At 37.9% G+C, this 27,908-nt stretch overlaps 2 protein-coding genes across 5 annotated transcripts in view; one reads left to right on the top strand and one right to left on the bottom strand.

Annotated features, from left to right (window-relative positions):
• The window catches only part of LOC106056162 (rabphilin-3A-like), a 146,532-nt gene that overhangs the window by 14,936 nt on the left and 103,688 nt on the right, over nt 1–27,908 (top strand). For 3 of the 4 annotated variants that reach the window (XM_056007067.1, XM_056007065.1, XM_056007068.1), the window contains exon 2: nt 15,803–15,835. The gene's annotated coding sequence lies outside the window, so the exon portion shown is untranslated. Of the gene's footprint in view, nt 1–15,802; nt 15,836–24,533; nt 25,316–27,908 lie in introns of those variants that run through there. The other variant, XM_056007066.1, reaches the window with a different exon arrangement.
• LOC129922124 (uncharacterized) lies at nt 3–17,078 on the bottom strand. Its single transcript, XM_056006766.1, has 3 exons — nt 17,042–17,078; nt 11,886–12,695; nt 3–226 (listed from the first exon to the last, which is right to left on the bottom strand). The coding sequence occupies exons 1-3, from the start codon at nt 17,076–17,078 to the stop codon at nt 3–5; spliced, it is 1,071 nt and encodes a 356-aa protein (XP_055862741.1).

The following is a 27,908-nucleotide window of genomic DNA, read 5'->3' as shown; positions in this document are numbered from 1 at the left end:
CTTCAGTTTTCCCAGATCTCAAGGTCTGGGCCTTTAATCACGCGCAGGTCACGGAACGAGGGTGTGTGAATGTAGTTGCAGAATTTGTCTTCCAGTGTCTTTGGTGGCTGACTTGGACTGCTATCACTGGTTTTTATGAATGTCGTTTTCTTGGCTTGTGTCACTCCGACACTTTCATGTTCGTATATCCCCTGGACACTCGTCCCTGTCTCAACGTGGCGTCTGCCTGGAGACGTTCATACAGAGAAGATGAATGGGTTTATAGGGATAATAACTAGAACTTCCGGTGGAGTGGCAGATGGAACCGAGTTCATTGCACTGGCGGGGATTAACGAAAGCCTTGTCTGTCACGATCCACAGTTCCTCAAATGAGCCTTTTACCAGTGTAGGACTCCCCCCCCCCCCACGGCATTGGTGTTATAGAAAAGAAAAAGGAGATAATCTTCCAGGGTTGCAAGGCCGGAGGCCTCGCCCTCTAGGCACGAGGAATGGAGCCCTCGTGAAACAAAAAAACGTGTTTATATCTGCTTGGAACCAGCTCAGACAGATTGCTTTCACGCAAGAATATTTAAAGGAGCCTTATCATTGGTCTCTCAAGAGACATGGTCTCGACTCGTATGACTATCAATCATATTGTCAATCCTGATATAATAAACTCATATGTGTAATATGGATTTAAGTGAAGTACACACATTCAACCTCTATCTTACATATATTGCTAGTATTTACGAGAGACTGCTAAATAGCTACGATCGTGAAGTCAAATTGAGAATTTACAAAGCTTATATTGACTCACTCCGTTTGTCTGTCTGGGTGGAATCTTAAACACTTTTTTCTCCCACTTCCCAGTCTCGGATCAAATTGAAATTTTGAACCATCATTCATTGTCGATGACAATAAATGAATCTAAAAATTAAAAAAAAATAAATTTAAAAATGTTTTAAAAAGAAAATCGGAGCCTATCTCATTGAGTCTGTCTGGTATGACATTCTAATGATAAATGTCCAATTCTACTGTAATTTTGACATTTTACAAAAAATATTTTTTTTACCGAGCTTATATCAAGTGACACCTTCTGTCTGTGTCGTATAAATCCTTTGTATATGTCATTTCTCCCACTTCCCGTTCTCGGATGAAGTTGAAACTTTGCTCAATTATTTATTGTTGATGACAACACATGAATAAAATCAAGCTGATATTTCTTTTACATGACAAAACAAAAATCAATTTAAAAAAAAACCAATTAAATAATTCAGTATTGGTAATTAATTTTTTTTTATCGAAAAATAGAAAGAAATTGTTGTTGACTGATGTGGTGGTATAAGCTGAATTAGCTCCCTTTATGCTTTGAAAGTCACCCTTTAAAGTTTGAGCCTAAAAATAAATAACTATTAAAAACTTCTATTTTCATAAGCGATTTATTGGCGCATCGGTTATTGTGTTGGCTTGAGTAAGATTTAGAATGCTTGGGCTCGAGTTCGAATTCAGGTCTTTCAACTTTTTAAAAATATATTTTTTAACAATGATCCAGATACTCCCTTCTTCCCTATTCCCTCGTTCCCAACTGGTCCAGACAAGTGATAGGATCCTAGTGTATTGCTACCCCTGACAATAATCACGCAAAGGACAACAATCCTATATGGTAGTGCATGTATTTGGTAAAACAAAATTGAGTCATTAAAAATTAAAAACTTAAGTAAGTCTAAAAATTGATACAATATCACTTAATTATTTTCTTATATTTAATTTGTGTTATTTGTAGATTTTATGTGAACAAAAAAAAACAACAACAACACAACAGATATATTTATTCCATTTTATAATATCTAAAATGGTCATTTATCTATAATTCTCCAAGTATTGGACACTTTCTTTTTTCTGGGAAAACCAGGACATGTCTTGTTTAATGTGTTACTGTGTTTACTTGAGACTTGCTAGCAGTGCTTAAATTAAGCAAAGCTAAAGAGGGGCACTCATTTCTATATATTACTTCTACTATTAATATACAATCACTTGAGTCGGGCACAATGCTAGTACAAATGAAAAAAAAACTTTACTGTAAAATTGCGAAGCGATTCTGTAATCCTGCAAAGCGATACTCTAATATTTCTAAGCGATACTCAAATAGTGCTAAACGAAACTCTAAAATAGTCCTAAGCGATACTGTAATAGTGCAAAGTGATACTCTAATATTGTTAATCGATACTTTAATATTGCTAATAGATTCTCTAATATTGCTAATCGATACTCTAATGGTGCTAAGCGATATTCTTATAGTGCTAACTGATACTCTAATGGTGCTATTGCTAAGTAATACTCTGATAGTGCTAAGTAGACAGATCAACTCTCGACATCATCTGACATCCATTGAGAGCCCCTCAGATAAACACCGCACTACAATCAATGGGCCAGTTATTCTGACAATGCGCGCGGCCCCTTGCTCACGCACGGAATGTGATTACGCAATCGAAAACGTTGACCGCTACAGACGATACTAGGCCCATAGACATTCTGTTTGGCGTTAGGCTTGTAGGGCGTTTATAGTTCATAAACCAGTTATCGATTCATTACCAACCCTCTGTGTTGGGTTTGGGGTGTCTATGTATTATCTGAGTACACTTAGGTGAACCAGCAGTGGTGTCCTATTTTAGCTTGATTCTCGTTTTAAACCGAACATACCGTCTCAATATGTGAGCGGATCAATGGTTTCCCGAACACTTTTATGTGTAGTTTCTCTTAATAGAGATAGCTAGGAATGTCCTTTGTAGATCTCAAGTCAGCGTGAGAATCACTGTTAGGGATTATCACAGTCTCGTTACCAGAGAACGTTTTTTTCCCCTCGTTTCTTTCTGTTTATCTTTGAAAATGTCAGATGTCAAGGAAAACACATTGAAAAAAAAAAATCTGTATCTATTCATTTTGTTATTTAATGACATTGCGCAATGTTATTCGGTGTTTAAAAATTGTTTTATTCAATACAAAATAAAAAGGATACTTCTGAAAAGCTTATATCAACTCACTCTGTCTGGTGCACATTGTGTACACTTTTTTTTTCTTCCCCTTTTCCATTCACGGATCAAGCTGAAACTTTGCACACAATTATTCTTTGTTCCTAACATAACATGAATTCATTAAAAAATATTTGTTAATAGAACTAGCGAAAGCCAGGTTAAGAGTTGTAATGTTTATATACAGAAATCTTCTTCAAACTACAAAACACGCGAAGGATATTTTGAGATTTCTCTGAGTCTTAGTACATTTTGAAACCGAAATAAAACACTTCCCATAATTGTAATGGAGTATGTGTGGTGTATCTATTCATCATCTGACATCATCATCATCTGTCCCTTGACTTTCGTCGTAGGGGTGCAGTGACAGTGGCAAATCCCTCTACTTTTCCTGGTCAGAAGCTGTTCTTAGCTGTCCAGCCAGCTTTTCTTTGGACGACCCTTTCTTCGTGCTCCATCCACTATACCCTGAGATAACTTTTGATTGTGAGTCATGTCCTACCGAAGCAGCTCAACTTTCGTCTCTTCACAGTATTGAGGAGATTTTCTTTTTTTGCCAACCAGAATGTTAACTTGTAAAAGTACTAACTCATTGGTCTTCTTTTCCAGCATTTTTCTGTAGCATTTATTCCCAAAGGTTTGAATTCTTCTTTCAGCCTCTGTGTTCAGTGTCCAACTTTCATTGTTATGAGTCACTATGTGGGAATACAGTTTTAATTTTACTTGGAAGAAGATGTTACTCGACCAGAAGATATTCCATAATAAAACCATGGCATATAATTTGTTTGAATTGGCTTAATAGATTATTATGTATCTACTAGTAAATCCTCCATCGATGTTAAATATAAGGGAATAGCTACGATTATTATAAAATGTGCAATTTTCTACATAGTTAAACGTTTACAGTACAGTCAATGCAGTTTCTGCTTTAAATAATAACACAATTTTAATGACCTTTTGTTTAGTTTGCTTTTAACCTGTCAAAATATATTACCAATATTAGCAATATGTACACAGACCTGAACATTACAATGGATGTAGAAGAACACTACAGGGAATAAACAAATGTTTTCGAGAAACTAAACAATTCTTTTACGACATTCAGGTCGAAAGTAACAACGAAACTCTTCTACTTGTGAAAGGATTGGCGCATTGATGTCTCTCTCTTGTAGCTTAGATGTTTGAAATGGACATTTTTTTATTACAGAGCTTACATGACTCTTTTTGTCTGGTAAAGGTTTGTACACGTTATTTCTCTCACACCCAATCTCGGATCAAGTTGAAATTTTGCACAATTATTTCTTGTATCTGACAAAGCAATAATCTATAACAAAGATTAACCAATTACTTAATTAACCATTGGTCATTAATTATTTAGTTTGGTATGGAACAAGGTGAAAAAAATTGTACTTGACAGATGTGATGGTATAAGTTGAATTAGTCCCCTTGAGGAGGCTTGAGCCCTCGAGTTCGAATTCCTACATCTTTTTCTAAAATTCATTTAAAAAGCGATCACGAAAACATTCACAAAGATACGCCCTTCTTTATCCCCCCCCCCCTTTCTTTCCCATCTGGTCCAGACAAGTGATAGCGCATTTAATAACGTATTGAGAAAGCTAAAAGCACGACATTGCGCTAAACAAAAACAATTGGTAAAATTATTTCTAATCGCACAGATGTATTATTTTTGGTCTAAATCTGTTTAAAATTTAGTTACATGACTGATTCAGACTAATTGATACAATTGCAATTAATATAAGCTTTGTTTTTTTTTTATAAATTATTTTTTTTATGTGTTTCTTGTCTTATTTATAGTGTTATGGAATGTTAATAAAACTTGCCAGCTGCTCCCGTTAATAAGAGTTAGTAAATGAGGTTACACAGATTGAGGATATATATATATATTTTTTTTTTTTCAATAGAGGAGATTTTTTTGTTCAGGCTTATTTGAATCTATAACTTGATCCATCTCTCTCTCTCTCTCTCTCTTTTATCTGCTCTCATTCCTACATTACCCCACTCCCCCTCCGACCCACTCAATCTCCATTATTGTCAGCTCTTGTTTCTCCTCGTCTTTATGTATATTACTTAATACTCTCTCCCTTTCTCCCTCTCTCTCTCTCTCTCTGTTTATATCTGCCCAACTCTTTTGTTTGTAGATGTAAATAACACAGGGCGCGCGATCGATGGACCACCTCAGAGCCCACGAGTTTCACATTTTCTATTTGAGCTGCCATGTTTGTGAGACTAGAGCTCTTGATTGTATCGAGCTGCTAGGCCTGCTACAGGGTTCACATCTGCACCTATTTCACCAACGCTAGACTTATTTCCAGTGTCCAGGCCACGTAAAATCGGTTATAATATCATTTTTTGTAAGAAAACGGTGGCACTAGCAATAATGGCAATGTAGTCGATTCCGAAGATAAAGGATGAATGCAGTGTTTCACATGGCTACACTACCCCCCACACACACATCTGTACCATTGTCCACCAGGGGTCTACTTAAGTTTACTTTACGTATTCTGCCTCTGTCTTCTACAAGGGCTTTCCTCTGGACATCAAATGTGTGTCCAGCAGCTGTTATATAATACACACGTTGTGTTGTGTATTGGACTCCTTCAATCGTAGAACGTCTATAGTGATAGGGACCTTTTTCATTTGACTGTAGAGCCCTATTCTAGAGAGCCATTCCTGTCCACATACAAATAGGTAAAGGTAAGATTTGCTTTGGTGGTTGAGGAACCAATCAGTTGACGATAAAAAAAAATCAAGCCCAAAAACAACGCTTTAAGATTTAAACTTCCATTGAACGAATCTTATGAAAGTGTGAAACTTAAAAGCTGCTTAAACTTATTTAGGGAATTTTTATCTATGACTAAAAAAAACTATATGTTATGAATATTATATGCTGTATCGGTTGTCGTTCTTATGTTTACATGTGCTTGTAACTCTTCCGTAAGAATGTGTTCACGAAATGTGTGTTGTGTAGTCAGTCAGTGTATTAAAGCCATTCTAAGCGGACATGGTTTTCGACTCTCTTATCATTATGTTCATAACAATTTAATACACTGAATCAAAACTGTGAAGTTGTAAGAATTTCCAAATGGATAGGATATTTCGCCCAGAGAAGTTGGACATCCAGCCCACAGCACCTCAAGCAGCAGAGCATTGGCAGTACTGGTATGAAACTTTAAAAAATTTGTTTCAATAGTATCAGTAGATAATCTTGATACTAAGAAACTACTGATAAACTATATCTCTCCTGCTGTATACCAAATGATACAAGATAAAGAGACATTGGATGAAGCAATCCAGACTCTAAACAGCATCTACATCCAACCAAAGAATGAGGTGTTTGCTAGGCACAGGCTAGCCACTTGAAAACAAGAGCAAGGTCAAACGATAGACGCCTACATGCAGAAATTAAGAATTCTATCCAAAGATTACAACTTCAAAGCGGTGACTGCTGAACAACACTGAGAGAAGAGGCTATTAGAGATTCGTTTATCAATGGACTAGTGTCCAACAGCATTCGAAAACGTCTTCTTGAAAAGACTGTTTTGAGTTTAAAGGACGCCTTCGAGGAGGCTCGGTTACTAGAACATGCTTATCAGCACTCATTACAATATGAATCATCACAGCCGGAAACTAATTACGCAGCAACTACTCTCACCAATTCTTTGGCCACACCCTCGCCAAATGTAACGATTCCTCAAAGTGCAAGCAATTCACACATACATGAAGTAAATGCAATAGCTAGCAAGTGTTACTTTTGCGGCAAGGTTAAGCATCCCCGCTCTCAATGCCCTGCAAGGGAAGCGACATGCAATCTGTGCTTCAAAAAGGGTCATTTTCAAAAGACTATGCTAATCGAAATCTTCAACAGTTTCGGCAATCGCTACTGTGCAGCCTTTGAGTTTAAACAGATCTACGATACCCATTTTCATCAACAACGTGCAATTGAAAGCCCTAGTAGACACTGGGAGCTGTGAAAGCTATATTTCGACGCACATTGCTAAGAAGCACAGATGGCCGACATGTTCCTCAGGCAACAGAATCTTTATGGCTTCCACCCATCTATCGCGAATCACTCAAAGACATATCTACGCTAACATACGTCTCAAAAATGAACGATACGAAGGAGTTAAATTTTCTCTACTAGACAATTTGTGCTTCGACGTCATTCTTGGACTTGACTTTATAAGTTTGCACCAAAATCTGTTTATTCCTTTCGATGGTCAGAAACCATCGTTATGCCTGAGTACTCTCCAGCCAGCGAGGGTAGAGGCTCCTAGCCTATTTAGTAATCTGTCATCAAACTGTACTCTAGACGCCTACCTTATGCCCAGAATTGATGAACTAGCAGAAAAGATTTCCCAGTACTCTGTAAAGAGCTAGCTTTTTTTTGTGGTGTTTCTAGTGTACAGAGTAAAGAAAGTGCTGATAAGGTCAATGATTTTGTGTGGGCACTTTTTTTAGCTCTTCCGTTTGCAGTTCATTCTTTCTCACTCTCTCTCTCTCTCTTTTTCTCTTTCTCTCTCTCTCTTTCTCTTTCTCTTTCTTTCTCTTTCTCCTAATATATATATATAATTTGGCCTTGGATAGCGGAGATGAAAGCCTGAGCATTATATATGGTCGGAACGATGTCGTCCACACAGCGTTTCCCCCTCTCTCCACGCAGTCAATTTGACCAAAGGAACGGAATATCCGATACAGTTTAGGATCAGATATTGCCGCAGGTTCTGTCAGCACAGTGTGCCACATTCTGATTAAGGGTCACCAGCTCCTGATTTTTCATCAGGGTTGTCTCATGAAGCCAATGTTTGGGTATAGCCATAAGGCAGCGGAGGTTTCTATTCAGTTTTCCTTCTCCTAGGTGGGTAACCATTCAAGGCTACGTTAGCCCCCTCCTGGCCGAAGCTTACTAGTTTAGACGCCAGTTGCTCGTTTTGCACCTTCTCGCGTCAGTGGTAACAGTTCCGCCGGGCTCAATATCTGAACCTTGCCCCTTCTCACGTCAGTGGTAACAGGTCCGCCGGTCTCAATATCTGAACCTTGCACCTTCTCACGTCAGTGGTAACAGTTCCGCCGGGCTCAATATCTGAACCTTGCCCTTTCTCACGTCAGTGGTAACAGTTCCGTCGGTCTCAATATCTGAACCTTGCACCTTCTCACGTCAGTGGTAACAGTTCAGCCGGGCTCAATATCTGAACCTTGCACCTTCTCACGTCAGTGGTAACAGTTCCGCCGGGCTCAATATCTGAACCTTGCCCCTTCTCACGTCAGTGGTAACAGTTCAGCCGGTCTCAATATCTGAGCCACACGTGAAGTCCTGGAGTTTGTTGTCAGAGGCTATTTCAGACTCGTCCCATCGGAAGCATTTTAAAACTATTACCGCTTTCGGCTTTAACAACCTTACGGATCCATATATAAATATCATCTGTTTGAGACACCTCAAGTAATGGACGCTACCCGGGAAAGGAGCAGCGACGCCTATCACTAATTAATAGTCGCTTTTTAGAAGAGTTTTGCCTTGAAAGACCACCCAGGTCGGAAGAAGGGTTAAGTAAGAGAAGCATATCAAAACCAACGAACACACAATCTCATAAAATCCGCAGAAAGAGGAAAGTTTAACAGTTTTTCCTCCTAGCAAAGACAAAGCCCTTTTATCTATTCTACGAAGAGGTTACATAATTGAGCCAGGAAAATCCCTGACTTGAGACAATTAAGATCACTTCAATAATCACGAACGACTTGATTCATGCACAAGAGGCAATACTATATTTGTGTAAAAACAATTCTGTACATTAAAACATTCCGTTTAGTTTTATTTTTCTACTCCTGTAAATAAAATAATCTCAAAGAATCCCTGCAACAACTTTGGGATGCACTGAGAAACGAGCTATTTCACAACGTGTTGTAAAACAAGCCTTAGCTATTGCAGATCAGAACATGAAGATTGCAATCCTTTTTTTTTATTTGATTAAAATTTTAATGAGGGATTTAAGAACCAGAGAACGGAATGATTTTAATTTTTTTTTGTTCAACTGTATCCCAAGAATAATTGTGCAAAACATTCTCTAATGGGGCTTTTGTGTTTCAGTCAGAAACATTAATGTGCTAATATGCTTTTGTGTTTTAGAGACATTCATGTGCTAATGTGCTTTTGTGTTTCAGAAACATTCATGTGCTAATGTTCTTTTGTGTTTCAGAAACATTCATGTGATAATGTGCTTTTGTGTTTTAGAGACATTCATGTGCTAATGGGCTTTTGAGTTCCATAAACATTCATGTGCTAATGTGCTTTTATGTTTTAGAGACATTCATGTGCTAATGTGCTTTTGAGTTTCATAAACATTTATGTGCTAATGTGCTTTTGTGTTTCAATCAGAAACATTCATGTGCTAATATGCTTTTGTGTTTTAGAGATATTCATGTGCTAATGTGCTTTTGTGTTTCAGAAACATTCATGTGCTAATGGGCTTTTGAGTTTCTTAAACATTTATGTCCTAATGTGCGTTTGTGTTTTAGAGACATTCATGTGCTAATGTGCTTTTGAGTTTTATAATCATTCATGTGCTAATGTGCTTTTGAGTTTTGAGTTTTGTAAACGTTTATGTGCTAATTTATTTAGCTTTTTAGAAACATTCATGTGCTAATGTGCTTTTGAGTTTCATAAACATTTATGTGCTAATGTGCTTTTGTGTTTCAATCAGAAACATTCATGTGCTAATATGCTTTTGTGTTTTAGAGATATTCATGTGCTAATGTGCTTTTGTGTTTCAGAAACATTCATGTGCTAATGGGCTTTTGAGTTTCTTAAACATTTATGTCCTAATGTGCGTTTGTGTTTTAGAGACATTCATGTGCTAATGTGCTTTTGAGTTTTATAATCATTCATGTACTAATGTGCTTTTGAGTTTCATAAACATTCATGTGCTAATGTGCTTTTGAGTTTTGTAAACGTTTATGTGCTAATTTATTTAGCTTTTTAGAAACATTCAGGTGCTAATGTGCTTTTCTTTTTTTTTTTAAATTTATGTGCTAATGTGCTTTTGATTTTTAGAAACAGTAACTTGCTAATATGCTTTTATGTTTCAGAAACATTCATGTGCATTATGCTTTTGTGTTTTAGAAACATCACTGTTACATTATAATCCCTCTCTTTGCTTCTTAGATTCATGGCCTTTTAGCTTTATCACAGGTTCCATACGTTGACATGGTCTCTGTGATTTCATATCAAGTCTAGCGCATCTCTAATTAACTTATTTACTTAAGAAAGCTAATCGTTGTATCTTTGGTGTGCTATTATAACTGTATCTAATCTCCGAGACGAGACACGACATTTTGTGTGTGCCCTTAGTTAATAGATCAAGGATTTATTTGATTCGATTTTTCTCCTCTAGTTAATCCACATTTTTATGATTTCGTATTCGGAACATTTAATGCATTTTGATCTTTTTTTTAATTTTAACTATTCCCTTTTCAACGTCAGCCCTAACTTCCAATGGACTATACAGAGATAAATGATACAAGATAAGTAAGAAGAATTGTAAACTGTTCATATTTTATACACATACTTAAAGAAACTTGTTTGGCTCTTGTTTTTTTGTTTTTTTTCGAAACTATTGCCCACATAGCTCTCAACGCAGAATTAAAGTCACGTCTGCTCGACCTTTAGATGGACTGGGAACTAAAAATAAAAGAGAGAAATAATAATAATTGATATTGCTGGTAGTTGGCCTGGTGTGGGTGGGCGAAAAAGGATGGTGGGAGGCTCTGTAATTATGATCGACACTAAAAAGTCACGCAGGGCTGTAGCGCCATTTGAAGGCGATTGAACACGCCACGGGCTCGGGAAGCATGGAACCCGACATTAGCTGCTGTCGTCACAACAAGGGCCTCGCTCGTGATGATGTGGTATTGGAGATGACATACGTTGGCTTTTGTGGCAGTTTCAACCTTTTTTTTTCTTTCTTTTTTTTTTTTTTTTCTTTTTTTTTTTTTTTCATACTGTCTGTCCCATCCTTTCAGAGACTTTTGTCCATTTTCCCGTGGTTAGTGTCACATGTCTAGGTTGTCATAAATGTTTCTGGGACAGGAAACTGCTTGAACAAAAACATATTTCATTGTATCGTCCTCTTTATGCGCATAAGAGTTTGGAGACGCACCAGACAGAACCGACTCTGAACGCGGCATAAAATGTGACGTGATTAAAATAGGGGTAATAGAGTAACATGGTCTAATCTAGGAGTTATCGCCAAGCCTTCACACTGGGTTCGAATCCTGGTGATGACTGGGATTTTTAATTTCGCGATCTTTGGGCACCTCTGAGTCCACCCAACTCTAATGGGTACCTGACATTAGTTGGGGAAAAGTAAAGGCGGTTGGTCGTTATGCTGGCCACATGACGGCCTCGTAGGCCACAGAAACAGATGGCCTTTACATCATCTGTTCTATAGACCACAATGTCTGAAATGAAAGTTTTTTCTTCACTTCACACTGAAAACATCATAGTACAACATAGTACTTTAGAAAAACGTGCATACCAGCTGATAGTGTCACTTCTTCCAAATAAAACGCAAACATTATACAGGCATTTTAAAAGAACACATTTTTTTAATCATCGAATAACACACACACATTCACACTTTTTATAGGCCCTTTTATTCATTGTGACAATTTGAACTTTAATTTAGAATACAGGCCTACTTGTAGATCTAGATCTAGTCGTCTTTACATTTGTGTTACACATTATCATTAACTACAGTCTTTACATTTCAAACTAGTAATGTTCTCCACACACATACACACACGCGTTCATACAGAACAGATGTTTCGTTTTCTGTGATAATCTCACTGATTTAAGTCCCTCACAGTCACTTTGACAGTTATCTAGGTCTAGAGGAGAATCAGATTTAAGTCCCTCACAGTCACTCTGACAGTTATCTAGGTCTAGAGGAGAATCAGATTTAAGTCCCTCACAGTCACTTTGACAGTTATCTAGGTCTAGAGGAGAATCAGATTTAAGTCCCTCACAGTCACTTTGACAGTTATCTAGGTCTAGAGGAGAATCAGATTTAAGTCCCTCACAGTCACTTTGACAGTTATCTAGGTCTAGAGGAGAATCAGATTTAAGTCCCTCACAGTCACTTTGACAGTTATCTAGGTCTAGAGGAGAATCAGATTTAAGTCCCTCACAGTCACTTTGACAGTTATCTAGGTCTAGAGGAGAATCAGATTTAAGTCCCTCACAGTCACTTTGACAGTTATCTAGGTCTAGAGGAGAATCAGATTTAAGTCCCTCACAGTCACTCTGACAATTATCTAGGTCTAGAGGAGAATCAGATTTAAGTCCCTCACAGTCACTTTGACAGTTATCTAGGTCTAGAGGAGAATCAGATTTAAGTCCCTCACAGTCACTTTGACAGTTATCTAGGTCTAGAGGAGAATCAGATTTAAGTCCCTCACAGTCACTCTGACAATTATCTAGGTCTAGAGGAGAATCAGATTTAAGTCCCTCACAGTCACTTTGACAGTTATCTAGGTCTAGAGGAGAATCAGATTTAAGTCCCTCACAGTCACTTTGACAGTTATCTAGGTCTAGAGGAGAATCAGATTTAAGTCCCTCACAGTCACTCTGACAATTATCTAGGTCTAGAGGAGAATCAGATTTAAGATCTAAATCTGTGTAGAAATAAACATGAATGAAAAAACTGGAACGAAAGAAAGTTGCGCAATTTCAAAAAAAAAAGATAAAAATGGAAGGACTTATAACTTGATACTTAAGACATTTAAAAGTCGGCTTTAAAAAAACATATTACGTTGAAATTGTGAATATTAAAAACAAAGAAACACAAACAACGTTTTTGGTCAATTTTTAACCTCTGCGATTTCGTTCTTGAAAATGGCTTAGTTCTTCTAGACTTAAGTTAAATAAATAACAGGTTAAATTTTTTGGAATTTTATCGACCACAGCAAGTACGAGAAATAATGAAGATCAATCAGTCATCAGGACCAATGATTTGATACAGACCTAGTAGAAGATTGTTCGTCGCTGGATTTCTTGTTTTATTACACTGAGTTGGAAAGCATTAAACTCAAGGAAAATATATTCAGCGCTGTACTCAGCGTGTTCAGGTAGAAGCCTTTACGAACTGGCGTGTGTCATATAATTAGGGGAGACACAACTACTCTCCAATAATAACTCGTGACAATGGGAATACTCCCTTTCATGAAAGTTATCTTTACCTTTTACATCCCTTTGTCTGTTGGACCGTTGGGGCAACATGAAAGATTCGTCGACCGTCTTTCTCCATTCCTGTCTTTTGCCTTAGCTAGAACCTCTTTCAATGGCAGGCCCGTTCATTCTTTTATGTTGTCTTCCCATCGCTTTCTCTGTCTTACCTCTTTTTCCTTTTCCTGGTACTGTTCCCTGAAGGAAGGTCTTTGCGAGTCCCGAATATCTTGTAACATGACTGTAGATTTTTAGTTTGCGTTTTTTTTTTTACGATAGTTAGCAGGTCATCATGGGGTCCAATCGCTGTATTAACCCTGTCTCTTATCTCTTGGTTTGTGATGCGGTCTTTGAAAGTGATGCCTAGGATCCTTCTGTACCATTTCAATTCCATTGCTAGGATCCTCTTCTCTAGCTCTGCAGTCAGCGTCCAAGACTCAAAAGCATATAAAAATGTGGCCATGACCAAGGAGCGCATTAGTCTGATTTTGGTGCCGAGGGCTAAGCCTTTGTCTTTCCATATTATTTTAAGTTTTGAAACTTATCTAGAGAAGCAAATTATTTGATACAATATTTTGTATAAGAAATACAGTTCTTAATACAACATATAAGTTTGTTGTTTTTATTGTATTCATTGTGGCGTTTTTTTTCTTTGTGTGTTGGCTACAACCTTATCAACCCTGGTGATTATAAACATTTGATATGCACAGCTTTTGTTTTAATTTAATACGATATTTGAAACCCTTTTCTCTCTTTCTCTCATTTCATCCTTCTTTCTCTTTTTTAAATACACTTCACGATCTCTTTTTCTTTCTACCTTTTTCCTATTCTCTGACATCGATTTCCTAACACCCCCACACGCCGCCACTAACGCACAGATATCAGCTTTCATCCTTCGCTCAATAGCCTTCTAAACATTCAAATGTCACATATGGCGACTCATTTTAGTTTAATGCTATTCAATTACGAATATTATTTTCTTCACGAATAAATAATATTATTTCCCTTTGTAATAATCTGTTTCTTCCTTTGTCTCTGAAGTTCGTAATAGATTTGAGGCACGGTGGCTGAGTGGTAAAGCGCTTGGCTTCCGAACTGGAGTTCTCCGGGTTCGAATCCTGGTGGGATTTTTTATTTTGGGATCTTTAGGGAGCCTCTGACTCCACTCAGCTCTAAAGGGTACCCGAGATTAGTTGGGTAAAAGTAAAGGCGGTTAATCGTGGGCCACAGAAACAGATGACCTTTACATCATCTGCCCTATAGACCTCATGGTCTGAAAGGGGAACTTTACTTTCCTGATAGATTTCATGATTGTTTTGTATTAGTATCTTTATAAAGTAGGAATCGCTCGGATTCTTTAATGGTCTGCCCACAGTCAAAATCATTTAATGCCAAAAAATCTTTCAGCAAGTCTCAAAGTAGGAATTGCCTCTTGATGGTCCTCCCCTTATTTAGCTGCATTCAATAACATCTATATTCATTATTCTCACGATTAGTCCTTGTGCTTTATGAGCCAAATTCAGCATTGTTTGTTTTCATCTACCTTAAATGAACTCCAAGTATATTATAGCCTAAATACGCGTTTCTTATATGGTTGTCACAGCAACGGCACGAAATTGAGATTTTATAGGCCTAGTGTGGAGTTTTCCAGGTTGATGATCGTTGGCTAGAAATAACCCTTAGTTATTTCAGTAAATATTTTAAAGTAATTTCTTTGTTAGCTTCTGAATATTGGAATACTCTCTTAGTGCCCCTCCCTTACATAGACATTATGTTTATTTACATAAAAGTTGAAAGACTGTTATTACTTATTTTTTCGGGGGGTTAAACTAAACAATATCAGGGATAAATAATTGAACTGCAATGTTGCCAACACTAAATTTAAAGAAAACAGCTTTAAACTGAAGAGCTTAGCAAATTTTATTATGCAGTGCTAAAAAGAAAAAAAAAATCATATAACTTAAAATTCATAGCTAACCAACACGTTCTTTATTCGGAACACCAGCATGTGACCAGATATACCAAAAAGCTTGCTATTTATAGTTTTCTTTCCCACCATAGATAAAAATCTTTAATAAAAAAAAAAGTTATAGAATTAAAATCTTTAATAAAGAACTAGAAAACACGAAATTTAAAAAACAAAACAAAACAACAACATAACAGCAAAGTATGAGAACAGTACATAATAGTTCAACTGTTAGGGCTGGAACAAAATGTTTTCCATTCAAGGCCCACGTGAATGTCGTGCATGTGCTCTTACGTGTCTCTTTGAGCTATTGCCTTGATTTGTATGCACAGTGTCAGCTTAGTCTCACTAGTCTAGCCAAACGACCATCTTCGACTCTATTATCAAACATATTGGCACTAATATTGGCCAATCAAAGCCTCTAGGTATACAAAAAAAAAAAGGAAAATGGTAGGGAAATGCAGAGACAAAAAACCCCCCAGAAAATTGTTGTAGACAGTCTCATAGAGCTGCTTCTCCACCCCCCCACCCCTTTTAAAAAAAATTCTAGACTCCTCATAATTTATGATTACTCTATTTTCTATTCTGCAGTGATTTATTGAGTTCAATTTCAACGCGTAGATGGTGAGTATACTATTTTTTTTTAAAACAATTTTAAACAATTGCCAACAAGCTCTATATTCCTACTGTTATGGAAACGACTTAACAGCACGCGATAGCAACATTCAACCAATTAGCTACCTATACATATTTACAGATGCACAACAGAATCAATGGTGCATAATGTTCCATTGCTACTGTTTATATTTTCATACGAATCTAGACTCAACTATGTTATGGTGGTGTCACCTCAACTGACTCACGTAACTCTTTTATCAACTGCTACCGAACGCTATTATATAAGAGGTTCATACACGTTAATATCACTTATAATATTTAAAACAATTACACTTAGTACTGGTCAACTCATGGCTATCTTTGTATGATAGCTGTCTGACTTCGACAGATTACTCAGAAGATTATTAGATGCGTGTAAACTACTTATGAACAAGACCTACACATTAACAACATTAACAAGACCGTTAGATGCTTGAATAAAGTTTAGTGCATAAAGGCCACAGTCGAGCCTCTGTCCCTAAGAAGATGTTGTGACCTTGAATTCCTAACACCTACTGACTAATAATAACACAGATAAACTAAAACCCACTAATCCGTGACGTCACTAAATGTCACGTTCAAAGTCCGTCAACTTTGGTGCGACTCTATACTAAGATTAGTGCTAATGTAATTAGAGGACTTGGTTTGTCAGACGGGTTTGTTGTAGCCTTGTGTTAATGAAACCAGTTTTTTTTTTAAAATTGATGTTAAAAATATTGCCATTTTTAACAGCCCCCCCCCCCCCCCTTTAAAAAAAAAGCAAATGCTAAGTGGCATAAACCGTCTAGCTTAGAGGGCTTGAGCTCCAATCCCGTGGTATACTTGGACATTTTAATTCAGTATTTGACTCGAGTTGCAATGTTTTAGCTGAGAGCCTCAAGGCGTCACGGAAATCTTTTCCGAGGTACCCCTCCACCCACAATTCCACAAAAGAAATTGGATCATGGCATGCTATGGGTGCGTGGAGGATGCGCAATCTAAATAACAGTAATAGTAATAATTGATTTCGTGTTGCAGTACGTGCCACGTTTAAAATAGATGCTACTGGTACTTTAGTTTGTCAAAATTAGTTTCGCTGTTTACATTGGCCATCACTGATAACAAGATGCATACAAGCAAAAAAAACTTAAAAAAACAACAACGGTTATGTTAGGTAAAGAACTGCACAATTACTCGCCATATCTCTGAATGCTGCAAGATTAATCTCCATTTTTCTTTATCAAAAAATAATTAATTATCACCAATTAAATAATTCTTTTTTTTTAAATTATTGGTTCATTTGTTGTCATAATCAATGAATAATTGTGAAAAGTTTCAACATGGTCCTAGAATGGGAAGTGGGAGAAATAACGTATTCACGTTTTGTACCAGACTAACAGTGAATTGATTTCAGCTTTGTAAAATATCCTAGGCGTATGTAGCCATCATCAAAGGCGCTTCTCATCTTTCTTGAAATAGTTTCAAAGAGATTTATTGAACGTACATAAGCGTTGCACTTAATAAATGTACTCAGTTGGAGATGCTTGAGATACACTGGACTGAGATTTGTAACCAAAGCTATTGTATATGTCTGTCAGGAGGCTCATTATTTCACGAACACATTACTTCATTAAAGTACAGCCACGATTTAGCCGTGTACCTTCTAGAACATTCTTGTGTCACCGCTGGCTGTATTTGCGTACAGTATCGAGCTGACCATCGCTTCATCCAAATTAACATCATCAATAATTTAAAGACAAATCGATAGCTGCTTGGGCTGCTCACTATAGATCGGTCTGGCTAAGCCGAATGTGCGTACTTTAGTTTTCTTTAATTTGTATGTAACTGATTAGAGAGACGTCAAATCTAGTATAGTCTTGAAAGATTGGTTCAAGTGTGGGAGTAAAAAAACAAAAGAAGGTAATAGAAACATTGTAGTAAACTTGGATTAGTTCTAAGACAGTGATGCCCAAACAACGGCCCTGGGGAGGCTACATCCGACCAACGACGCGGTGCTGTTCGGCTCTTCGAAACTCCTGCCCACGACGCCGCAGAGGCTCAGTTTTTATTGGACTCGATGAGTTTTGGAGAGGATGCGGCCATTGGTCAAGAAACATGTCTGATTCTTAGGTCGAAAATGGCTAGGCATCACTGTTCTGAATGGTATGTGTGTTTGTACATGAGTGGTGACAGTGAAAGGAATAAAATGTGTGTGTGTCGTGTGGTTGTGAAATCAAATAGAGGCTACTCAGCGAAGGGATAATAGGCAATTGTTCCTTGACAATTGTGAAATCTTTTAAATATTCGTCTCTACACAATGGAATTAGTTGTGTCATGAAGCGATTCAATATCAAGTGCTGAAATAAAATGTCACCAAACGTAGATAGTTTAAATGGTAAAATAAAGTGATGGTGTTGATGGATGCAAAAAAAGTGATGGTGTCAATGGATTCAATAAAGTGATGGTGTCAAGGGATGAAATAGGGTGATTGTGTCAATGGATGGAATAATGTGATGGTCTGTCAATGAAGGAAATTAGGTGATGATGTCAATAGATCAAATAAAGTGATAGTGTCAATTGGTAAAATACAGAAATGGTCTGTCAATGGATGAGATGAAGTGATGGTCTGTCAATGGATGAAATTAAGTGATAGTGTCAATTGGTTAGATAAAGTGAAGGTCTGTCAAAGGATGAAATGAAGTGATGGTGTCAATTTATGAAACGAAGTGATTGTGTCAATCTTTCTTATTAAAGAAATATTCAGGATGAAGTCAACTAAAGTGTACAACTATTTCGCTATCGCTCACATTGTAATCTGGCCTATAAACTTTGTCCACTCCACGAATCGGCTAACGCACGTTTCGCCAGAGCCCCAAATAGGTCATCAGTTTTTTTTTCGCACATTGGCAAAGGTCCACCGGCTGTCTGGTGACAGGCTCACGTATTCGCCCAGTAGTCATTCTTCGATCGTAGACATTATGTAATAATGTTATGGATGCATAGCCGTGTATCGATTAATATTAAACTTAAAAAAATATTCCTAGAGTAGAGGTTTCAGTTCTCAAACCCTCTCCCCCCTTGGTATAAATGTATTGATCAGAGCACTAGTGACTACACTATTAGCAACCAAAAAGGCGATCCAGAAAAACATTAAAAATACATTTTTTTTAGAAGACGCCAGTGGCATAAAGTTAATATAAAGTTAATTCTGTGTTCACTTAGATCAGATGCACCCCGTGAATCTTAGTAGTCTCACGTTCTCAGTGCAGTGCCACTGGCGTTCATAGGCGTGTCCTTACTCCATTATACAACTTAAAATAAAATTTAAAAAAAAATCTTAAAAGAAAATTGTATTGCTCAAGCCGGGTCGAACTCGTATATTGGCACCGTCAGCTCGATGTACCAACGACGTTATCCATTAAGCTAAAGGTACAAGAGTTGTAATTGTATAATTATTCATGGGTAGGCCTACTTTCATTAAAATGTTGTTTGTTTGTTTTACTTATTTCGGATGTTCCTTCAGAGTTGAAGATAATTACTTCCTAGTCCAAACCTCCCGCAGGACGGCGGGGGATGGGAGCGGGCAGGGTTTGAACCCGGGACCATCGATAAGTCCGAACGACAGTCCAGCGTGCAAACCGCTCGACCAGGCAGCCATCCTCGACCAGGCAGCCATTATATAGAACTAGATCTAGATCTACCTAGACTTCTGATTTAGAACTCTTAAGATCTAGTCTAGATCTTGATCTTCTTTTATATCTAGAATCTAGATGTAACCTAGATTAGATTTACTTAAAATATAAACAAAGATTGGATAATCTATCAATAAACTGAAAACAACAATTTAAATAAACAACTCACTATACACTACGGCTGACCACGCCATGTTTTATAGCCAAAGTTAAATTTATTTGAACAATAATAATGTCAATCTAGACTTTTGCCGGCGTGGCCAACGAGGCAATAATTCTTTTCTCAGTGGTGTAAATCAACTGTGAAATTTCAAGGAAAATCGTTAGAGCCGTTTTTGAGATCCGTGCCCAGGTTCCACAAGGTTCCTCCGTGAAGTTGTGACTTGAATAGATATATTGAAAAAACAAAAAAAAAAAACGAACCCCCCCCCCCCCCCCCAACTTTTAAGGATTTTCTTTTACCTCCTCTTTGCCTTTGGTATTTGAAGTGAATGTTTTACAAAGTTCATTCTGTGTTCACTTAGATGCACCCCATGAATCTTAGTAGCCCTACGTTCTCAGTGCAGTGCCGCTGGCGTTCATAGGCGTGTCCTTACGTCATTTTTATTCTCGTTGCTGTATCCGTGGTTTTATGGCCAAGCGACAAATCAGCAGCGCTCTTGGAGGCAAAGGAAGTAGAAAAAAAAAAAAACGTCTACAGTTCTCTGTTATTTTCGAGCTATTTATAGACAAGTAGCAGCCTCTTATTAGTTGAGCGCTATTCATACAAGTTATGTCCATTGAGATCGATGTCTAAATAGCAACATAAATTCAAGCAGACGAACAAACGGCTCCCTGCCGCCATAACTCACGCCGTGCATATAAATTCTTGTATGGGGTCTGACTACCCTCTTGGTGTTTATTATTATAACAAAAGTGGGCAATTTGTTTTAAGCGAATAGATCATATCATTTAATGTTAAGTTTTAGAGCTCGTTTAACAAAAATTGTTTTAATATTCATGTGTCGTCAGCAGCAGTGTATATGAGGTATAGACCATAAACTTGTACATTTAAGAAGTGTTTATTTCAATGAATGTACTATCTTTTAGGACTACTTCGCCATTAGAACAATTTTTGAAGCTTTTGTTTTTTCGTGTTACGAAGACCCGTATTGACTTGGAATGTATATTTAGTTAAATTTGTGGAATAGTAGGCTTATATCTGGCGAGGAAAGAAAAAAATAAAGGTGTGTTTTTGGAAAAAAAAAGGGGTGGGGGCTATTGCGATCTATATGGCAGACCTGTTTCGGCTGCCCACGGTTATCGAGGGTGTCATGTGGCCATCACAATAACCAACCGACTTTACTTTTCCTCAACTAGTGTCAGGTAGTCATTAGACCTGGGTGGACTCAGAGGCGCCCAAAGATACCGAAATTAAAAATCCCAGTCTTCATCAGGATTGGAACCCCGGTTCGGAACCCAAGTGATTCACTGCTCAGCCAGAACGCCTCCTTGAATAGAGTATTGTAAAAAAAATAATAATCCCAATTTATGTCTTTAATATTGCGGGGTCTGGGGGGTTGTGTTTGCTGAGCGCCTTCTCAAAGGCACTCACCCCTTCCCCTTTTACTTTTATATGTCCACAATAGCGCACTAAAAAATCGTTCGTTTATTTAATAATATATTATTTCTACTTTCTATATTTTCCCCTCATTAGAATATTCTCTTCACGTAGACCTGGTTATTAAGTCCATTTATCTTTCCGTGAAGGGTAATCGCTCGGACCTGTTGACAGTTTTCCAATTTCCATATCACAAGAATCTATTAGTTTTGGACAATATCATTTTCCTTCTGCTCAGATCAAACCGAATGCTAACATTTATTTGCTTCTAAGTTAAAGAAGAGCTCGACGCTACATCTCTCTCTATTCGTTCCAGTTAAAAGTCTCTAATGTTACTAGAATTTACGAGTGCAATACATGGATGCAGCTAGAAGCCTGAACTTCATTGTTAGTAACCTACCTGACAGAAGCCTGAACTTCATTGTTAGTAACCTAGTTGACAGAAGCCTGAACTTCATTGTTAGTAACCTACCTGACAGAAGCCTGCACTTCATTGTTAGTAACCTACCTGACAGAAGCCTGCACTTCATTGTTAGTAACCTACCTGACAGAAGCCTGCACTTCATTGTTAGTAACCTACCTGACAGAAGCCTGCACTTCATTGTTAGTAACCTACCTGACAGAAGCCTGCACTTCATTGTTAGTAACCTACCTGACAGAAGCCTGCACTTCATTGTTAGTAACCTACCTGACAGAAGCCTGAACTTCATTGTTAGTAACCTAGTTGACAGAAGCCTGAACTTCATTGTTAGTAACCTACCTGACAGAAGCCTGAACTTCATTGTTAGTAACCTAGTTGACAGAAGCCTGAACTTCATTGTTAGTAACCTAGTTGACAGAAGCCTGAACTTCATTGTTAGTAACCTACCTGACAGAAGCCTGAACTTCATTGTTAGTAACCTACCTGACAGAAGCCTGAACTTCATTGTTAGTAACCTAGTTGACAGAAGCCTGAACTTCATTGTTAGTAACCTAGTTGACAGAAGCCTGAACTTCATTGTTAGTAACCTAGTTGACAGAAGCCTGAACTTCATTGTTAGTAACCTACCTGACAGAAGCCTGAACTTCATTGTTAGTAACCTAGTTGACAGAAGCCTGAACTTCATTGTTAGTAACCTACCTGACAGAAGCCTGAACTTCATTGTTAGTAACCTAGTTGACAGAAGCCTGAACTTCATTGTTAGTAACCTACCTGACAGAAGCCTGAACTTCATTGTTAGTAACCTACCTGACAGAAGCCTGAACTTCATTGTTAGTAACCTAGTTGACAGAAGCCTGAACTTCATTGTTAGTAACCTAGTTGACAGAAGTCTGAACTTCATTGTTAGTAACCTAGTTGACAGAAGCCTGAACTTCATTGTTAGTAACCTACCTGACAGAAGCCTGAACTTCATTGTTAGTAACCTACCTGACAGAAGCCTGAACTTCATTGTTAGTAACCTAGTTGACAGAAGCCTGAACTTCATTGTTAGTAACCTAGTTGACAGAAGCCTGAACTTCATTGTTAGTAACCTAGTTGACAGAAGCCTGAACTTCATTGTTAGTAACCTACCTGACAGAAGCCTGAACTTCATTGTTAGTAACCTACCTGACAGAAGCCTGAACTTCATTGTTAGTAACCTACCTGACAGAAGCCTGAACTTCATTGTTAGTAACCTACCTGACAGAAGCCTGAACTTCATTGTTAGTAACCTAGTTGACAGAAGCCTGAACTTCATTGTTAGTAACCTAGTTGACAGAAGCCTGAACTTCATTGTTAGTAACCTAGTTGACAGAAGCCTGAACTTCATTGTTAGTAACCTACCTGACAGAAGCCTGCACTTCATTGTTAGTAACCTACCTGACAGAAGCCTGCACTTCATTGTTAGTAACCTACCTGACAGAAGCCTGAACTTCATTGTTAGTAACCTACCTGACAGAAGCCTGAACTTCATTGTTAGTAACCTACCTGACAGAAGCCTGAACTTCATTGTTAGTAACCTAGTTGACAGAAGCCTGAACTTCATTGTTAGTAACCTACCTGACAGAAGTCTGAACTTCATTGTTAGTAACCTACCTGACAGAAGCCTGAACTTCATTGTTAGTAACCTAGTTGACAGAAGCCTGAACTTCATTGTTACTAACCTACCTGACAGAAGTCTGAACTTCATTGTTAGTAACCTAGTTGACAGAAGTCTGAACTTCATTGTTAGTAACCTAGTTGACAGAAGTCTGAACTTCATTGTTAGTAACCTAGTTGACAGAAGCCTGAACTTCATTGTTAGTAACCTACCTGACAGAAGTCTGAACTTCATTGTTAGTAACCTACCTGACAGTTAGAAGCCTGAACTTCATTGTTAGTAACCTAGCTGATTTAGAAGATTAAAACGTAGTACATTATTCAGTGACACAGTGCTACAACTTACACAAGTTTTACCCATATTAATATGTATATGTTGGAATAGATTGACAGAGTCTGAAAATCTTCTTCTTTTAGCTCCTCTCTCTTTCTCTCTCACACACACACTTTCTCTCTCTTACTCTGTCTTTATTTCTCCCTCTTTGTATTTCTCTTTATTACTGTCTTACTCTTTTTTTTTCTTTCTCTCTTTTTCCCGCTCTTTCCTGCTCTTTGTATATGTGTATACGTATACTTCTTTAGAGAAAATATTCTCCCTATGCAACTTCTCATGTCACTAGAGGCCAAGCCTTGCTACACAGCTGCGGTCACAGGTTGGGCACATGTTATCATCAGTCGCTGTTGCACTTTCACCATTCTTTCTACTTATACTTTCTATTTATATTTACAGTAGGACTCTTGATAGTCCGACAGCTACCGGACCGGAGGGTTGTCGGATTATCGAAAGCGTCGGATTATTAAAGCTGTGTTTCAGAGAATTACGCCTATTTTAATTTGCTAAGAAAACTCTATTTATGATGTAATAAGATTTTTTCTGAGACTCTCAGTGAAACAAGCTGAATAAATGAAAAAGAAAAATTAATTGCTCTAAAAAAATGCAAAACACGTGACTTTATATTTCACATACTGTACTAAATTACAATGTTTAAAATTAAAATTACATACATTCTAAATATACGTAATACAGTAAAAAAATAAAATTATTCAAAATTTTTTTACCGCGCCACGTCGGATTACTGTGTTGGATTATGAAGTGTCGGTCTACCAATAGTCAACTGTACTTAACTAGACTTAACATTTACAAAGTAATTCACTTGTTTAAAAATAATGTGGAAGAAACACCACTGTTTTGTTGATGCAAGCTTATTACTGTTTATAATGTTTTGTATGCGCTAGTATTAGTAATAATCCAACTGCTTGTACTAGACACTTTCCGTCGCGTTTAAATGTATCTGTATTCTCTGGCTTCAAAGTCAAAAGCAGTAAATGGTTTATCTGTACGTTTTATGAATCTAAATTTTCAATCAATTCTGAGACACTGCCAGGTTCATATATGTTAAAAATTCTGTCCACCATCTCTCTCGCCCCCCTCCCCAATACAAAACAAAAAAAAGAGTGTGTTTATATATTTGTCGTGTGAGTCATTCATCCGTACGTCCATCACCCACCCTCTCTCATCTTTAATTATTTACCTCTCCCATCCAACCGCCAACCACATCAATTGTTTTTCTACTCACTGTTTTTTTTTCTCCTCCCCCTCCTCTTCCCATGTCGTATGAAGCATTCACCCATCGAGTCTCTCTCGCCCTCGCCAATGATTTCAATAATCCCCCCCCCAGCTCGCCTAGTGAAACACGCAGAATACTTGGTCGAATGTGCTTAGGTCCTGGACTCGGCATCGCCTGTATTTAACAGCTCTTTTGGACACAAGTTCCTGTCTCTCTCACTTCTCAAGATTTATTGAAGTCTGTCCGAATAAAAAATAAATTTCTTTACTAGCACGTCACTTCTGGAGCTTTTCGGTTATTCGTGTACTCGTAAAACACCAACAATAATCATCAACGGAGGCTGTTAACATAACGCTGGTTGATTCTAACGGATGGCTGATTCTATTGTTTTGGTGTTATTTTTTCCCACGCGCAACTAAACCAATACGGATACTGGGACCAGCATCAGTTATTGTATTGATTGTTTGTGGAATTCGTCTTATGTGTGGGAACTGTGTACATTAGCATTGCTCGTATTTCCTACATTGGTTTAAGTGTAACAGTCATCAGGTAAATAAGTTACGTGTAGACTTTAAAATGTTTTTTAGGCAGTTGTTGGTATTTGAGCCCATTTAGTTTGTGTTTCTTGTTTATTAATCTGTCTTTCTTTCATAAAGTCTTTAGTATATAAAAAAGTCTAAAAGATTAACCCCCCCCCCCCCTGTCTTATTCTATTATACTATTCCATAAGGTTCTGAAATGCATCACCGAATGTTAAACCACTAAACGGATCACACTTTCTCTGTTTAACAAACGAATCCTGAATAGTTTGCCTCGCGTTGAGACTGATTTAATTGGAGACAGAAACAAAATTGGATTGAAAATAAATTGTGATTAACAATAATGCAAATGACTTCGAGTCTGAGGACTAAAGAAAATTGCAAGCATTTTATTTGGCACGAACTCTTGTGATTGACTTACTTTGCATATCATTTTTGTAGATATAGTCTGATAGGATAGCTACAGTCTGATTGGGTAGCTACAGTCTGATTGGGTAGCTACAGTCTGATTGGGTAGCTACAGTCTGATAGATAGCTACAGTCTGATTGGGTAGCTACAGTCTGATTGGGTAGCTACAGTCTGATAGGATAGCTACATTCTGATTGGGTAGCTACAGTCTGATAGATAGCTACAGTCTGATTGGGTAGCTACAGTCTGATAGATAGCTACAGTCTGATTGGGTAGCTACAGTCTGATAGGATAGCTACAGTCTGATTGGGTAGCTACAGTCTGATAGGATAGCTACAGTCTGATAGGATAGCTACAGTCTGATTGGGTAGCTACAGTTTGATAGATAGCTACAGTCTGATTGGGTAGCTACAGTCTGATTGGGTAGCTACAGTCTGATAGATAGCTACAGTTTAATTGGGTAGCTACAGTCTGATAGGATAGCTACAGTCTGATTGGGTAGCTACAGTCTGATAGGATAGCTACAGTCTGATTGGGTAGCTACAGTCTGATAGGATAGCTACAGTCTGATTGGGTAGCTACAGTCTGATAGGATAGCTACAGTCTGATAGGATAGCTACAGTCTGATTGGGTAGCTACAGTTTGATAGATAGCTACAGTCTGATTGGGTAGCTACAGTCTGATTGGGTAGCTACAGTCTGATAGATAGCTACAGTCTAATTGGGTAGCTACAGTCTGATAGGATAGCTACAGTCTGATTGGGTAGCTACAGTCTGATAGGATAGCTACAGTCTGATTGGGTAGCTACAGTCTGATAGATAGCTACAGTCTGATTGGGTAGCTACAGTTTGATAGATAGCTACAGTCTGATTGGGTAGCTACAGTCTGATTGGGTAGCTACAGTCTGATAGATAGCTACAGTCTGATTGGGTAGCTACAGTCTGATAGGATAGCTACAGTCTGATTGGGTAGCTACAGTCTGATAGGATAGCTACAGTCTGATAGGATAGCTACAGTCTGATTGGGTCTGCTTAAGTTCTTTTTTTTTCATCGTCTGCGGCATTCCTTGAAAGTGTTTTCCCTTTGAGTCTCAAAGGTCATGTAAGAGCTGATCGGGTTCTTGCTGCAGATGGACAGTTGCCATTGTTTCTCTTGGACATCTCCCCCCCCCCTTCCACATACATTTGTGGCTTATTTAAAATTCCTTTCATTCTAAATATCAAGCTTGGTTCGCAACCTTAATCTTTAAATCTTCCCTAAAAGAGGCTTGGCTTAACGGGGAAGGAGTACATCCATCCATCCCAGTGGCGCTACAGCCCATGGAGGGCTCTGGCCTGCTTTAACACATCCTTCCATTCAGATCTCTCCTGGGCCTTTCGTCTCCACGCCCTAACCCCAAGCTGCTTCAGATCTGCTTCCACGTCATCTATCCATCGCATTCGGGGTCTGCCTTTGGGTCGCCTGCCTTTTGGTTTTTGCCTGTATACGATTTTCGCCCCTCTGTTGTCTGACATTCTTTCAAGGTGACCTGCCCAACGTAGTCTGTTCTTTTTTATTTCGTTCACTATTGGTGGGTCTTCATATAATTGATATAACTCATGGTTAGTGCGTGTCCTCCACCCTGTTTCATCCTGTATGGCACCATAGATTTTCCTAAGGATTTTTCTTTCCAAAGTGTTAAGTAAATTTTCAGATGTCTTTGTCAGTGTCCAGGTCTCACTTCCATACATTGCTGCTGGTCTTATTATAGTTTTGTATATTATTTTCTTGGTTTTACTTGAAATCATTTTGCTCTTAAGTAGATGGTGGGTGCTATAAAATGCCCTGTTGCCTGCTGCTAATCTTTCCTTTATTTCTGTTAGTAGGTCATTTTTGAAATTAATAGTACTTCCTAGATATTTGAGAGTTTGGACGTTTTCAAATTCGTGGTCTTTGATTTTGATATTTTGTCCCTCTGTTTGATTGTCTCTTGTCATTGTGATGTACTTGGTTTTACTGTCATTGACCTCAAGTCCTGCTGGTCGAGATGCTTCTTCTAGTTGTATGAAGGCTCTAGCGATGTCAGAGGTTTCTTTACCCAATAAGGCAATGTCATCGGCATAAGCAAGGTATTGTAGAGGTTGGCTGTATATCGTCCCTGTTGGTTGTGGACCCATGTTTTCTCTCCTGAAGTAGTTAGTAATAGTTCCCCTTG

The sequence above is a fragment of the Biomphalaria glabrata genome, chromosome 12 (genome assembly GCF_947242115.1).
Source record: "Biomphalaria glabrata chromosome 12, xgBioGlab47.1, whole genome shotgun sequence".
Lineage (NCBI taxonomy): Eukaryota > Metazoa > Mollusca > Gastropoda > Planorbidae > Biomphalaria > Biomphalaria glabrata.
The sequence above is the reverse complement of the archived record's forward strand: the minus strand, read 5'-3'. Positions and strand labels throughout refer to the sequence as shown.

Bases quoted from the DNA above. Each gene is read 5' to 3' on its own strand.
- LOC129922124 (XM_056006766.1), bottom strand. From the start codon at position 17,078: ATGGAGATTAATCTTGCAGCATTCAGAGATATGGCGA. The intron at 12,696-17,041 runs GTAATTGTGCAG...ATTTCTACACAG, and splicing joins AGCATTCAGAGATATGGCGA to ATTTAGATCTTAAATCTGAT. The intron at 227-11,885 runs GTGAGGGACTTA...GAACGTCTCCAG, and splicing joins AGATAACTGTCAAAGTGACT to GCAGACGCCACGTTGAGACA.